The 16,291-nt window shown below is 38.5% G+C and overlaps 1 protein-coding gene across 7 annotated transcripts in view; it reads right to left on the bottom strand.

Moving 5' to 3' along the window:
• LOC129739373 (forkhead box protein O) overlaps nt 1–16,291 on the bottom strand; it is a 278,812-nt gene that overhangs the window by 11,086 nt on the left and 251,435 nt on the right. For 6 of the 7 annotated variants that reach the window (XM_055730781.1, XM_055730784.1, XM_055730782.1 and 3 more), the window contains 2 exons: nt 12,067–12,151; nt 11,534–11,809 (listed from right to left, as the gene is read on the bottom strand). In XM_055730781.1, the coding sequence (XP_055586756.1) occupies nt 11,534–11,809; nt 12,067–12,151 (361 nt within the window). The remainder of the gene's footprint in view (nt 1–11,533; nt 11,810–12,066; nt 12,152–16,291) is intronic. The other variant, XM_055730788.1, reaches the window with a different exon arrangement.

Raw genomic sequence — 16,291 nt, 5'->3', positions numbered from 1 at the left:
GAAGACTGCATATCGATGAGAGTTAAGATAAAAAAGTTATAAGGCTTCAAAAATGGGTTAACTTTTTAGCGGTGGTATTCATCACTGTTAATGAGGCATCAATATGTTCGACCGCCCCATCTTATAAACAGTGATGAATACCATCCTTAAAAAAGTTAGCCCATTTTTGAAGCTTAATAACTTTTTTATCTTAACTCTCATCGATATGCAGTCTTCGGATGAAATATTTTTCATAATTTAGGCTTTAAGAAAACCCGTTTTTGAAAGAAATCGGCCGACGGGAACTAAAGTTATTGATGAAAATCTGGATTTTCATGTTTCTCCCGAACAAAATGTCTCAAAATCCCATACAAAATTCAGGCTCGATGAGCGACCCCTTCCTGTGATCCGATCTGGCTCAAATTTGGCATGAGATCTTGTACTAGGCCTAGAATCAATTTTAGCCTGCAGCGCATTACATTTCACAGGTTTTGAATTTCCCATACAAATTTGGGGCAGTCTAATCCACACGTGATGTTGTTACAAAGAAAATGCCTCCATTTTTATATATAAGAGATGTGAAGAGATAACTTTGTATGATAAAAAGTGAGATTGTTGAAGCTATTATACAAACCATCTCTGACCCAAAAAACCCTCGGATACCAAATTTCACTTCATTCCGACCGACCATTCATACGTGATGTTGTTACAAAGAAAATGCCTCCATTTTTATATATAAGATGTGAGAAGAGATAACTTTGTATGGGGACCCCCCTTTCATAAAAAGTGAGATTGTTGAAACTATTATACAAACCATCTCTGACCCAAAAAACCCTCGGATACCAAATTTCACTTCATTCCGACCGACCATTCATACGTGATGTTGTTACAAAGAAAATGCCTCCATTTTTATATATAAGAGATGTGAAGAGATAACTTTGTATGGGGACCCCCTTTCATAAAAAGTGAGATTGTTGAAACTATTATACAAACCCTCTCTGACCCAAAAAACCCTCGGATACCAAATTTCACTTCATTCCGACCGACCATTCATACGTGATGTTGTTACAAAGAAAATGCCTCCATTTTTATATATAAGAGATGTGAAGAGATAACTTTGTATGGGGACTCCCCTTTCATAAAAAGTGAGATTGTTGAAACTGTTATACAAACCATCTCTGACCCAAAAAACCCTCGGATACCAAATTTCACATCATTCCGACCGACCATTCATACGTGATGTTGTTACAAAGAAAACGCCTCCATTTTTATATATAAGATTTATAAACTGTTTGATGTTATCATCGACTTTTTTCGGCGAAAATAAAAACGAAATTACTTGCCAGTTGGTCCAAAAATGAACCAACTGGCAAGTGATTTCGTTTTTATTTTCGCCGAAAAAAGTCGATGATAACATCAAACAATTCATCGCGGCGATTAACCAGTTAATCAAGATTTATAAACATGGAATTCCATTTTTTTACCGATATTATTTTAATAATCAACGTGCGTCTTTGCTGCTGGCCGCTGGCTGCTCTTGCAGGTATTCTAGGAAGCTTATAACCACTTCGAATTTTAGCTGCCCGTAAGGCAACATCTAGGTGTGGCGTCGTGGCCGCGTTTTTGGTTATCATCTCCAAAGATCGGGTTCAAATATGGTACCAGGACTATTTTTTTCGATTAGGTTTTTTGATTGCTTGAGTAAGCGAATCAAATAATTGTGTAGCAGAACTGGCGTGCGTGCTGGCATATATCGAACAAAGTTAAAACAAAGCAATTAAGTAAGATCAATGAAGGGAGATTATGGGAGGAATAAAGAAGGATTGAGAGGAGAGAAGAATATTTTTTTTTGTTTTTGCTGATAAAACGTTTACTAGTGAGCTGAATAGAAGGCCGTTCAAATCTGTAATGGAACTTCAAAGTATCAATAAGAACCTAAATTGTGGGCTGAATAAAAGGAAATTTAGCACATTGATTATGCTGATTAAGCTGTGTTCGACCTTTTTAAAAAGACTTTTGGTTACTTGGGTATAATGTTCTAAACATATTTTTTTTGACATAACAAGGTTTCTATTGATATAAGTTTTATATGAATTTAATTATAATTCAAACGACTTAGATAGATTTTACTTTGAAACTTTACTTTTTCCCCAGGAACGGGTTTAGCCCAGAAGGGGCTACCCAGCAACACCCAGTCCCTGGTCTAAAGCCACGGGGACTAATGGGTTTGGGCGCTCAAGGCCTCTTTTGTTCCTGGGTCTCAGGGCGTATGTTAGGCTGGGGGAGCTTTCGGATGGGTGGATTCCTAGTAAAATAAATACCTTGGTTTTATCTGGTGTATTCGGCGATTTCTCGATGGGATGTCACAATGTCACAATTCAAGCACACGGGGTTCGGGATGGTTGCGGGGCTGGACCTTCGGGGCGGTCGTCTGAGTCGCCACGGACCGGGCGACGCCTGGATGGAACGGGAGGAGCGGCGCAGAACGACGCACCACGCTCACGGCACGGCTGGGCGATCCGGTCTCTACAGGGCTTGGATAGGCAAACCACACACACGCCTATGGGACCTATTGGCTGGACCGACACGTTGCACCGGCGGCAACGTTTGGAGATACCTCGGTGGGGCGGGAGAAGTGCGGTACCGTACCCGTACACCACATTAACGGCACGGTTGGTAGATTCGGTCTCTCTCCTTCGCTAAGCAGACCAAACCACACGCTCGGTCTTCGGTGATGGGATGGAATAAGTAGTGGCTGGCTAATCTAACCAACCAACACGCTGCTTGGGATTGCACGCACTGCACGGGAGTTGTTGTTGCCCGTGCTGGATCTTCGTCGGTTTCCTCTTCCTACGGCTGTTCGTCTTCGGGGTTGACACCAGGTCTGGCCAAACTAATTGCTGGTGCTTGTTCGGCTCGGTTTTGGAGGTTCGTCGTTCTCACACACTTACTTTGCGGATCGCTTGCTGTGAACGTCTTACCTCGAAGACTGCCGGAAACCAAGAGGCTTGGTGACTCGCCTTGACTCACCAAGAAACCTCCGAGTCTCGATGTACGCTGCGTTTTTTTCTGAACGCGTGCTTGGGTGATTGTTGCGTTCGGCTTATACGCAACGCTTCGGGCCATGTGCGTTTTCGTTATCGCCTTGTTCTGCGCTGCTGACCACCACGGGCTCGAATTTGAATTCGCCGTTGCGTTGCCATTAGCTAGCTGTTTACAATATTTAAACCTAACTCCCACCCATCAAACAATTCATTTAAAAAAAAACAAAACAATGTTACCGAGTTGGTAACAGTCCCCCTCTGGTCAAATAAAAAAACTATTGGGATTATATAATTCAAATGGTTTTTTTTTCTCTGAAATCTAAATGAAATTAATGTTAAATTATTTATTATTTAAACAAACAAAAACATCATTGGCTCATTTCGGTGAATTCGATAATCATCAACATTATCATCTTTTTTTATTTACAATTAATCGAACATGCCTCCATTATTCTTCGAAGGAACTTTTAAACAATATTTTTTAATTTTTTTTTTTCAATCGATGTCCACAATCCTCAACCAAACAACACCCTTCAATCGACTCGAGAAGAGAACGGGATCAACTATTCCTGGACCTGTCTAAAAATAATCAAATACCATCTTCCACGAACCTTTGATCAGCCTTGTGCACGTGCACTGAATTCTACAAATCGCGAATAAGGTTGTCGATGGAACAAATAAGGATCATTGATCGAATGAGCCGATACAGAAATAAACCGAATAATTATCCTCAGTCGAACAGATGAATGAGTCGAGGTTTATTCAGTTTAGAGGTGACTGGAGTGCCTTTTTGAGTCTACAATAGCTGTAACTAGTTGTCAATGTCGTGAATGAGTTTGCGGACAGAAATCTTTATCGTTTCGCGAGTGTTGATGCCAGATGAGTGATCGAAAGAATCGAATGAAGTCGAGAGCTTTTTACTCTATCCGATGTGGACCATTGGCCAGATTTGTCGCGAACCGATTATTCATTTACGGCCTACTACTCGATTTGAAATCTCAATCAGAGATTATTCTGATGACTACTTCGATTGGTTTCTTCTTAACCGGTCTAAGAAGATCTTTTACCATTTCATCAATTTTCTTGATACGCGCGCGTCAATGGATTTTCGTGGACGTCTCCACATTTTTCTATTAGAACGAACTATTCTGATTTCCGGAAATTTTTATTAGATTGAGTCACGATTTATTTCGAGCCAATAATTCGTTTATAACGCCAGCGAAAAAAACAATCATGGACAAAAAGCTGAATTTTGGACTACACGAAGTAACGCGAACTCTGATTTGGTTTAGTGTGTTTTCTTTTTAAAAAACGTAACGAATTTTTCGATTTATAAACCGTATTAACGACGGAAAACGGTTTCGCGGGTTGCTTGAACATAAGTTCTGAAAATGAGTAGTGGCTTCATGAGTTTTATTAGAGACCCTAACATCCAGTTTGGGTTGTATAGTGGGAATTTTTTTACTGTCTTGCTTCTACGATTGTTCATTTTGTTTACGAACAACTCGTGAGCAGATACCTAAATTCGTCAAGTCTGATGAATGTTATTCTGAGTCTGCGCTACTTGAAGTTCCTGCGGCTTTAGGACTTCCCTAACTAGTTTTTCCGACAATAGGGACAGTTTTCTGAGGTAAAACCTTTAAATCCACATCGATAGCAGAAAACTCTACGTGGAATCGGACAGGAATCCAAATCGTGGAGATCTCCACAATTGAAGCATTCTCCCTCCACTGGCGGCTCGTAGTTAGCTAATACTCGTTGAAATTTACTACTGTTACGTGGTCCTAGTTCAGAATCTGAGGAAACGATATGGGTTCTACTCACGTTGGGTTTCGAATTATTTTGCGATTTCAATTCACTATTGACAAAGATCCTTTGACCAGTAGGTTTCGCGAATTTCGGATTTGGTTTAGAGAACGGATTTTTGTTACTTTTATCGGGGAAATTTTTCGGATTTTTGGGACGATCAAAACCTTCACTCTGACGAGACAAATTAGGAGATTTTCTACCCTCCGAGATGACACAATTTTCCTTTTTAGTTGGACCAAAAACTCTGGAAAACACTGAAAAATCGGTTGCATCTAAATCCTTTCCCAAACTTAATAGATATTTCATGGAACGAACATTTTTCCCGACCAACGTTTTTCGTGAATCGTAGCGTAAATTCGACTTCAAAATTTCCACCCGTTCTGATTCAGGAATAGGGTGATTCATTGCTAGAAAAAGTTTTTCCATTTGAAGCACGAAGCTCTGGAACGATTCTCCCCTTTGTTGTCGAGTTGAATAAATTTTTGCACGTAAAACCGAATCTAGGTCTGGATGTCGAAACTCATTTTTTAATTCTATTACCAAGTGAGCCCAACCGGTCAATTGACTTCGATGCACGGTGTACCAGTTAAGAGCTGCACCATCAAACAAATGCACAGCAGAATCGAATAAATCAAGCGAGTTTGCTTGCTCAGAAATTGCTAGTTGATGGACATGATTAATGAACTCGTTCAAACCTAAACCTTGATCATTTCCGGAGTACTTTTTGATTTTCCACTGTGAAACCGGAATCACTTTTCTTCGCGAATAGTTCTGAGAACTCGGGAAAAGTCGCGGACTCTGCTCGAACGGCGGTAGCGCGGAAGTTATCTGGATAGGACTGAGGTTAAAATTGGGATTTTCTGGAGGTTCGTGGGTAACGACATCAGAAATCGCGGGTACTTCTTCCAAAAACGGATTCGAATCACGATTGGGTAAGAACGGAGCTGAACACGGAAGAATTTCCTCCTCGGGATGCAAAAACGGATTGGTTTTGTTCAACTTCGGAATTTCGGTAGAACGCGGGCACGGAATTTCCTGAGTCGGAAACGGAGGACTAGCACGGTTATTAGGCGCGGAAGCTTGAAACTGAGCCGTAGTGATAGTAGTCAAATGATCAATTTGTTCACGCATTCCACTGATTTGTTTCGCTAAAGATTGGATTAGAATACCGACGTCTCTCATCGCGTTATTGAAATCTTCTTTTGTCACAAACTCTGGCTCAACAACTCGTTTCGGAATAGTACCGGTTTTTCGTTTTTCCGCAAACGTATATTTTTGTTCGCCTAACCTCTCCGACTCGTCATCTTCACCGAAACGCGAATGTGCCGACCAGAAACCTTCATTTAAAAGGTCTAAAACTTTTCGGAACACGAGGTCACTTTCACGACGAATTTCACCGATGGAATGGTATTTTATCACGGCTAAACGATGTCCCAAGTGCAATAAACGCGCTTTCAAATGTGAAATTTGATTTTTAGGTAACGTTGTTATCATTTGATAAATTTCGCGATAATTTTTCTTGCAAACATCTATATCAATTTCGGGATCGATATCGTACACCCAAAATTCAGCCTCTGTGCCAATGGCGTGTAGTCAATTACATAGCATCATTGGTACAAGAAGATAACGCGATCGGTGCTGATTCGATTTGCTCCCACCGGCATTAATCTCCCAAATTAACCGAATTGCGTATGTCTGAAAGAAACAAAATAAAAACGCTTTCACGTCCCTCCCTATCGCATCACAAGACGAAGAAGGATGGAAATAAATACCGGCCAACACCAGGCAGCCAGCGAACCGAGCACTGTGCGAGTGAATGTAGCAAAAGCAACAACAAAAACATCCTTCTAATTCAATCCCTTCAATCCAACAACCACGGCCGAGCTATGCGTGTGTATGCAGTAAAAGCAACAACAAAAAAAACATTCCTTCAATTCAATTCGCCGGCAAACAACCACGGCTAAGCTGTGCGTGTGTATGTAGCAAAAGCAACAAGAATATATTCCTTCAATTAACCGGCAAACAAGCACCGGCCAAGCTGCCCGGCTTTAGCAGCTGTGTATATGTAGCGTGTGTATGTAATAGCAGGCAGTAAGCAAAGCACAGTTCTCATTCAATGGGTTTCCCGTTTCCTCCACTCCCGTTCCCTTTCCCGTTTCCATAGCAAGACAAATGAATACCTTGAAAGGAGGCCAAACGCCGGGAAGCCACTGTCGTGCGTTTCTTTTGTGATTGATCGGTGGCAGAATGCCTATGACAAATATCCCTCTTCCTGCATGAAGCTCAAATAGTACACTGGTTAAGATGTCGGTCTGGCAAGACCATTTAGTTAGTGATTTGAGTTCGATTCTCCCTACGGGTGCTGTGGTTTATATTTTTATTTTCTTGTTTCTGGGATGAATTATCCAATAGGAACGAAATCCCATAAAATGTTTTTCTTGTTTTGCTTGAATGTAGTGGTCATGCATCATTTTAGTTGGGAGCCGAGTCCTTATGCCAGTTACGGTTTTTCAAAGATATCATATTCGGCACAGTGCACATTTCAGCGCATTATCGGCACAGAGATGTGCTAAATAGGCATTGGATTTTTGCAACCTCTTCTATGGGTGTAGTGAAGCTCAAAATTCTCACCGTCGGCTTCATCTCGCAAAATTTGCTTAAGCAAACCCGCACGTTTTTGACGCGACGCATCTTCCGCGACAATAACTTTGCGAAGAAGAAGCTCATAGTCAAGCTCCTCCGATTGTAAATCGTTCGGGCACATTGCACTATACACCACCGCGAAATCGGTACCGGAAACCGACGAACGACATGAACGCATGATAGTCAGAGAAAGAACAAAATTGTCGAGGTCACAAATGCTCGTGGAAGCTGTTGCCACTTAAAATCGCCAAGAAATAGAAAGCACTTTTACTTTTACACCCCGCTCACTTCACGGTCAATATTCACGTGTAACTCAGCTTCGGATAACTTATTTACCGCGTGTTTGAAAATTCCTGTACCCCGAATAATCAGCCTTGTTATGTGGTTTTCCCACCGCGAAATCTAAATCAAAAATTCACCAATAATAAGCCTCTGATGCGACCAGAGGAGACATTTACTTTTACGAAAGTTACTTTTGGAAAACTCCCCCTCCGCCAGGTGAAAGGAAAAATATTCGAAGAATATTTTTCCTCTCCTGAGAACCTTTTTGGTTGGGCGCCAGGTGAAACTTTACTTTTTCCCCAGGAACGGGTTCAGCCCAGAAGGGGCTACCCAGCAACACCCAGTCCCTGGTCTAAAGCCACGGGGACTAATGGGTTTGGGCGCTCAAGGCCTCTTTTGTTCCTGGGTCTCAGGGCGTATGTTAGGCTGGGGGAGCTTTCGGATGGGTGGATTCCTAGTAAAATAAATACCTTGGTTTTATCTGGTGTATTCGGCGATTTCTCGATGGGATGTCACAATGTCACAATTCAAGCACACGGGGTTCGGGATGGTTGCGGGGCTGGACCTTCGGGGCGGTCGTCTGAGTCGCCACGGACCGGGCGACGCCTGGATGGAACGGGAGGAGCGGCGCAGAACGACGCACCACGCTCACGGCACGGCTGGGCGATCCGGTCTCTACAGGGCTTGGATAGGCAAACCACACACACGCCTATGGGACCTATTGGCTGGACCGACACGTTGCACCGGCGGCAACGTTTGGAGATACCTCGGTGGGGCGGGAGAAGTGCGGTACCGTACCCGTACACCACATTAACGGCACGGTTGGTAGATTCGGTCTCTCTCCTTCGCTAAGCAGACCAAACCACACGCTCGGTCTTCGGTGATGGGATGGAATAAGTAGTGGCTGGCTAATCTAACCAACCAACACGCTGCTTGGGATTGCACGCACTGCACGGGAGTTGTTGTTGCCCGTGCTGGATCTTCGTCGGTTTCCTCTTCCTACGGCTGTTCGTCTTCGGGGTTGACACCAGGTCTGGCCAAACTAATTGCTGGTGCTTGTTCGGCTCGGTTTTGGAGGTTCGTCGTTCTCACACACTTACTTTGCGGATCGCTTGCTGTGAACGTCTTACCTCGAAGACTGCCGGAAACCAAGAGGCTTGGTGACTCGCCTTGACTCACCAAGAAACCTCCGAGTCTCGATGTACGCTGCGTTTTTTTCTGAACGCGTGCTTGGGTGATTGTTGCGTTCGGCTTATACGCAACGCTTCGGGCCATGTGCGTTTTCGTTATCGCCTTGTTCTGCGCTGCTGACCACCACGGGCTCGAATTTGAATTCGCCGTTGCGTTGCCATTAGCTAGCTGTTTACAATATTTAAACCTAACTCCCACCCATCAAACAATTCATTTAAAAAAAAACAAAACAATGTTACCGAGTTGGTAACAACTTTTGAAGTGTCAAATTGACACTCTATGTCGAAAATGGGAGTTTTGATTTGTCCAGGCTTTCAGGGTTCGTCCATAAAAAAAGTAAAAATGTAATATTAAAGAACTTTTGAATTCATTTAGGGTCCCCAAAGAAATTTTTGATTTTCGAAGCTTCTGAAAAAAGTTACAAGCATTCAAACTTGCAATAGTGTCTAATTGACACTCCAATGCGAATGAGGATTAAAGCGTAAGTCAAATCGTTTTGTAGTCTTCAACAAAGTTCTTAAATGAATCAAAATCTTTAATAACAAATACTCGTAGACTTTCTTCTGTGATGTCAGAAATAGTTGTAATGTTATTCATTCATATTTCTAGAAAATGTAGGAATTATTTTTATAAAGCGTTGTATCGCTGAATCAAGAATATCTAGACAAAATCTGAATCCTTGATTGAATGGAGGGTAATGATTCGATTCAAAATCAGTTTTTGTTTTCCACGTGGGGTTGTTTGTTCATCTGTTATTATTGACATGGACGTTTCGTAACAAATATGAATGCAGTTCTCGCACGTTAATCGGACGCTGTTGGGACCGAAGGGTGCATCTGATTACTGAAAACGTCCGATAACCGAGGAAGCCTTAACATTATTTTGGTCAAATGTTTTGACACGAGACACTATTTTTCATCACAATAATAGCTATTCTATTGAAGATGGAGTAAAATAAGTGAGAAAAACAAAATTGAATGAGTTGTGAGAGCTACTCAGCCATCAATTTTACTCAAAACCGATCAATTTGAAAAATTTTCAACGCCATATCACCAGTCGATTTAGGGTCATTTATGAATTTCTCAAACCCTGGGGTCTAAAAAACTTCATTTTGGTTCAAAACTCATTCATGTTTTTGAAGAATTTTTAAGTAACGTTTACATGAGTAAATTTGAACTTTTAGGTTTTTATGGGAAAATTGAATATTTTGTACTGAAAAATCAACATCGTTTTTGTTACTTCTGTGGAATCGAGCTTGCTAATGGTTTTTGTGCCAATTCATAAATTCTCCAAAGAAACTTTTCTGCTGAACAACTTTGTCCGAGACCTTAACTTTGAATCTTATAAGACAAAAAAAGTTATTAGCTGTTGAACAGGGGTATGTCATTTGGCATTGATAAACAATAAATTCAATTGACATCACTGCTAGTGCCTTGCAAAGCTTGCATAAAAAGTAGTCATGCAATACCTCTCGAGGCACCTAGCAGTGATGTGAATTGAAGTTAATGTTTATCAATTCCAAAAGACATACCCCTATTAAACAGCTAATAACTTTTTTGTCTTTTAAGATACAAAGTTGAGGTCTTCGACAAAGTTGTACAGTGGAAAATTTCTCTCGGAGGATTTATAAATTGCCACTTAAACTATAAGCAAGCTCGGTTCCTCAGAAAAACAAAATAATGATGATTTTTCAAAACAAACATAAAAACATAAAAGTTCAAATTTACTCATGTAAACGTTACTTAAAAATTCGGCAAAAAATCATGGATGTGTTTTAAACCAAAATGAAGCGTTTTAGACCCCATGGTTTGAGAAATTAAAAAATGATCCCAAATCGACTCAGTCTACTGCGCATGGCATGATTTTTCAACGGAGTTATTGAAAAATATGATAAATTTAGTTGAATTCGGAGGTTTTCAGCTATTCCTAGTCAATCAAGATTTAAATATCTGAGTGTACTCCAAACGATTTAGCGTATGTCAAACCGGATAAAATTGGAAATTTTGAGTAACTTTATCAAAAGGTGGTTTGGACCATAAGATTCCTCGAAATTCGTCTTAGGCGTAGAAATAAATGTCATATTTTCATATTAAAATCCCCACAGTGCAGAGTTAGGATATTTATTAACGATTCTTGTTGATTTGATTGAATGATATGTATCAATCAATCAACATGCAAGTTCCCTAGTTCTAAGTCTACAATCAAACGTCAACAAATTTTAAGAAGCGACATGCATTTTAAACAACATAATAACGAATTCATAAGCAACTAAATTGATAAAATTAAAGTCGATTTCAATCCGGAAAATAATATTTGAGTCATCCGCACCTTCGTTGATGTTATTTGTGTTATTGGATCTTTTGTCAAACAAATAAACACGATGATTACAAATGGCAACCGGTTCTCTGAATCACGTTTTCAAACATTGAGCTGTGATTATGTTTCGGGATGGAATGTAAAGAGATTTTTCACATTGTGATTAGGATGATGGGTCACGCACAAGCCTGATTTTTGTTTCTGTTAATTGAAAGTTTCCAAATTCCCTCGATTAAACACCACACCCGTCTACGATTAGAGTTACTGACCCTTTGAAGAAATCATTCGTCTGCTGCAGGGTGAGTTCATCTGCCAACGATCCGGCCAGCAGATCCAGTTGTGCCTGACCTTGGGCGTTCAGCTCCAGAACGGGTTCAACCGATTGTTCCGCGGCGTCCGGATTGTCGGCCAGTTCGGCCAGTTCCGGCGGATATGTCCACGTATTATCGATTCCGACGATGGACTGGATCGGACTCAATCGACCACAAGAACTTGCATTCGACGAGGCACGTTGCCGGAAGTCGGGTGATAGTTGGAAGTTTCCACTGATAGAAAAATAATCGCAAAGATAATGAAAATAAGGGAAATAATAATCGAAACTAAATAAATTCGCCAAAATCACTTAAAACAAATGTTTGCAACTCAACTCGTAAGACATACTCGTACAAACAATCGTTCTAGAAAGGAGGTAGTGAACATTTTCGACTAGAAAACATCCAAAGCCTTGATTTGGAAATGAGATCGAACTGAACTATTAAGAGTGGAAACGAAACTGCTAAGCTTACCTAGCTTAGATACTTACCTATGCAGAGGACTTTCCGGAAATGAATCAAGGTTTTCACTAACACTACTACTTGGCGAGGGGGTGGCGTCATTCAGGGGATTTGCTGCAAGAGATATAGAACAACCGTTAGTTGATCATACAAACGAATGTTGAGAAGTTTGTGTATCGAACATGTCTCTCTTCAGCCACAATTGTTGCGGTCTTCCACATTGCAACGGCCTTCGGCATTTTGTGGCAGCCTTCGGCAATTTTTGCTGAATAAACGATAGAAATTGGGGCGATTCCATAATTTGTGCCTTAAAACGAGAGGTTGTGACAAATCGTCACGGAGCACGCATTTCCGAGGAAATCTCCATCGCCTACTTCTGGATATGATGCCGGAAATAACTGTCAATATATTCGCCATCATATCCGCAGAGCATGTTCACTGATGTCGGGAAAAAGTGGTAGAAATTTTGACATTTCGAAATTTTTACCATGCAAAATTGTTTTCAAGATCTTGGGACGTTGTATTTTTTTACAACACTGTTTCTATTTCAGCCATATGTGATAGAAATATTGCTATTTTTGCATCACAGCATGCGAAAATACAACACGTGTTGTAAAAAAACTAGAAGGCCACAGATCTTGAAAATGTTTTGCACGGCAAAATTTTCAAAATGTGCCGTAAGTGTCAACATTGTTACCACTTTTTTCCAACACCAGTGAACTTGCTCTCAAAAGATGTAGGGGGAAATCGGGTAAGACCAAGGTGTGTGTATATATAGGAGGTGTAACGATATGTAAATCTCCCGATTCAGCCATTTTGATTTGGCTACTGCGGAGTTCGTGGAGTTTGTTTACCAACAAAGCCCTCAGCTCGAACAAATTTACTGATGTTTACAAACAAACTCACTGAACCTCACCACGCTCTTCTCGCCTACTTACTGACAAAGTCAGAGAACCCTGTTATCTAATAACCTTGGGTAAGAAGAAGGTTAGAGCTAATACACCCACATAAAAACAGCCTCAAAATTGGCCAAAAACACACAGTATTGAATAATCTTGTGCTTTTACAAGTTTTAACCTGCAAATGAATTGGAACAAGTTATTTCTGCTAAATTTATATGATTTATGACGAAATGTAAATTCCAGAAAAAAATGACATTGTGAATGTACATGCCCATAACAATGAAAGCGTTCCAGCTCATTATTCTTTTTTAGTTTGCGAATCATTATTTTATCAACTTCTAGACCTCAGCCTTAAAACAAATCATGACAATGATTAAAAAGAAACCATAATATTTATGTTCACTCGAAATCCACACTTGAAACAGATTTTATACGGCGCATCAAATTGAACTTGCTGCTTACAGGTCGGCCGTTCGGAGTTTTTTGTGAAACAATTCTGCTACAGGTTGTATCTAAATGTTCTTTTAAATTTCGTTAATACTTTTTGGATGGATGAATTTGATAAAGAAAACCATTTTCTTTTTTCAATGCAGGTAGTACTATGTGTATCTCCAGTGTTTTTTTTTAATGGTACTTGTTATTTGTCTTTGAAATGTCCTATGCAAAATGATAGAATTTGAGGAAGGAGTAATGAAGCTTATCATTCGTTTGTATGAATATTAAACAACTCAAAACAGTTTACTTGTATAAAAAGCCATGAACCTGATTTTTCTTGTCTAAACGTTCATACATAAATCCGAAAATAAAGAGAAAAAAGTCTTGATCGTACTGAAATTTTCACAACAATAAATTGAAAATATTGCTAACCTTTTTATGCAATATTTAATTTTATTCAAAAGTTTGACTACTTTCTGTGCCATTCATTTTTAAATGTTAGATTTCCGATCAACCTTATCGGTTGGAGATATTCTTATGTTTTAAATTTATATTTAATATATTTGAATAAGAAAAAAGAGGTGAATTGTATAGCTTAGAAAAAAAATATCTTCTCAATTCAATAAAGTTTATAAAATTCTTTCAAGTAATATACTATTTTTAAGTGTTTTTTTTAAAGCAATAAAACATAATTTGTTTTTTGGTGGAAATTTTTTAAAAGGATTTTTTTTTTGTATAGTTCTAAAAATTGACAAACAATAAGACACACCCTATGCGCGACAACAACGTTTTTGATTCCAAACATCGTTTTATGCAAAAGTCATGTAAAATTTCAACAATTTGACCCGAATGAGAAAACCCATGGTTTTTTTTCAGGGCTGCATTATAATATACAACACATCTGACCGAATTTTACATGAAGTAAAATTTTACATGAAATGTTAAGCTCAGGTTTTTTTTTCTGTAGGTGATTCGTTAAATACACAGAAAAAAATACTGAGCTTTACATTTCATGTAAAATTTGATTTCATGTAAAATTCGGTCAGATGTGTCATATACTATAACGCAGCCCTGAAAAAACCATGCGTTTCCTCATTCGGGTCAATTTGTTGTAATTTTACATGACTTTTGCATGAAACGATGTTTGAAATCAAAAACATTGCAGTCGCGCACAGGGTGTGTCTTATTGTTTTCCAATTTTAATAAATGAAAAGTGAAAAGAAATCTTTTTAAAAAATTTCACCAAGAAACAAAAAATATTTTATTGCTTTAATTAAAAAAACCTAAAAATAGTATATTACTATAGAGAAATTTATAGACAATATTGGATAGAAGTGATATATTGTTCTAAGCTAAACTCTTGTTCATTTCTAAACATATTTTAAACATAAGAATAACTCTAACCGATAAGGTCGATTTGAAATCTAACATTTAAAAATGAATGTCACAAAAAGTTGTCAAATTTTTGGTAAGAATAAAAAAAATTGCAGAAAATGGTCAACAATATTCTTAATTTGTTGTTACAAAAATGTCAGCAAACTAAAGCTATTTTTCTCTTTGTTCTTGGATTTAAGTATAAACGTGTTAGTTAAAAAAAATCAGGCTCATGGACTATTAAAAATATAAGTGAATCGTTTTGAGTTGTTTAATATTCATACCAACAAATGATTCCCTTCATTACCCCTTCCTCAAATCCCACCATTTTGCTAATGCATTTCGATGTACAACGAATTAATATCAAGTAATATTATTCAAAAAACATTCTAGGTGAACATAATGCTACCTACATTGAAAAAGAAAATGATTTAATAAAAAAAAACATCCATCCAAAAACTATGAACGAAACATAAAAGAAAATTTAGATACACCCTGTAGCAGAATCGTATCAGAAACAAACACCGAACGGCCGACCGGTAAGCAGTAAGTTCGATGTGATGCTCCGAAAAAAATCTGTTTCAAGTGTGTAGCTCGTGAATTTAGAGTAAACACAAACATTTTGAACAACTTTTTAATCATTATCATGCTTCGTTGTAAGGCTGATGGCTAGAAGTTGATAAATTATGAATTCCAAAACTAAAAAAGAATAATGAGCAGGAACGGTTTTATTGTTATGGTCATGTAAATTCACAATGGCATTTTTCTCTTTTCGGGAATTTACATTACGTCATAAGTCATGTAAATTTAGTAGAAATAACTTGTTCCAATTATTTGCAGGTTAAAACATGTAAAAGCACAAGATTATTTAATACTGTGTAATTTAAAAATGCAAACATGGTAAAGTTAACAAACCTTCAACAATTTCAACCGATTTCGGTAACTATAGTTATAAGCACTTGAAATCTTTGTTTTAAATTGACGTGAGCTTCACGGTTTTTTTTTAATTTAATCTGAAACAGTCGATAAAATATTTTTTTTTTTCAGTAAAAAAGAGTTTGTTATCTTATTTTTATCATGAATTCACGAATATCAAAAATACTGCTGATACAACGCAAAAATGAAGCTCAGATGATCGATAGCATTTTTCATCTTAAAATGCAAAAAAGAAATTTGTGGAGATAATTAGATCTGAGTGATTTGTTTTTCAATTTTATATTTTGAGTATATTTCAAAAACTGTTCTACTCAGACTTTTTACAATATAATTTTCGTATTAAGTGCTCGATTTTACATTAGTATTGATCATCAGTTTGCTTAGTTCAAAAATGCTGGTAACTAGTGATATCAGTTTTTGGATAAATGCTTGTTTTCTCGTGCTAAGCATAAAATATATCTTTTTGAAATCTAGGGATCAATTGAAACGAAAATTTAAGACTCCTTTTTGAAAACAGATGGGTGTTTACCATTGCTTTGAAAAAACAAAAATTGCATCATCTAACGATTGACATATTGGAATAAAAAAAATTATCACAATTTAATAT

The sequence above is a fragment of the Uranotaenia lowii genome, chromosome 1 (assembly GCF_029784155.1).
Source record: "Uranotaenia lowii strain MFRU-FL chromosome 1, ASM2978415v1, whole genome shotgun sequence".
Taxonomy (NCBI): domain Eukaryota; kingdom Metazoa; phylum Arthropoda; class Insecta; order Diptera; family Culicidae; genus Uranotaenia; species Uranotaenia lowii.
The sequence above is the reverse complement of the archived record's forward strand: the minus strand, read 5'-3'. Positions and strand labels throughout refer to the sequence as shown.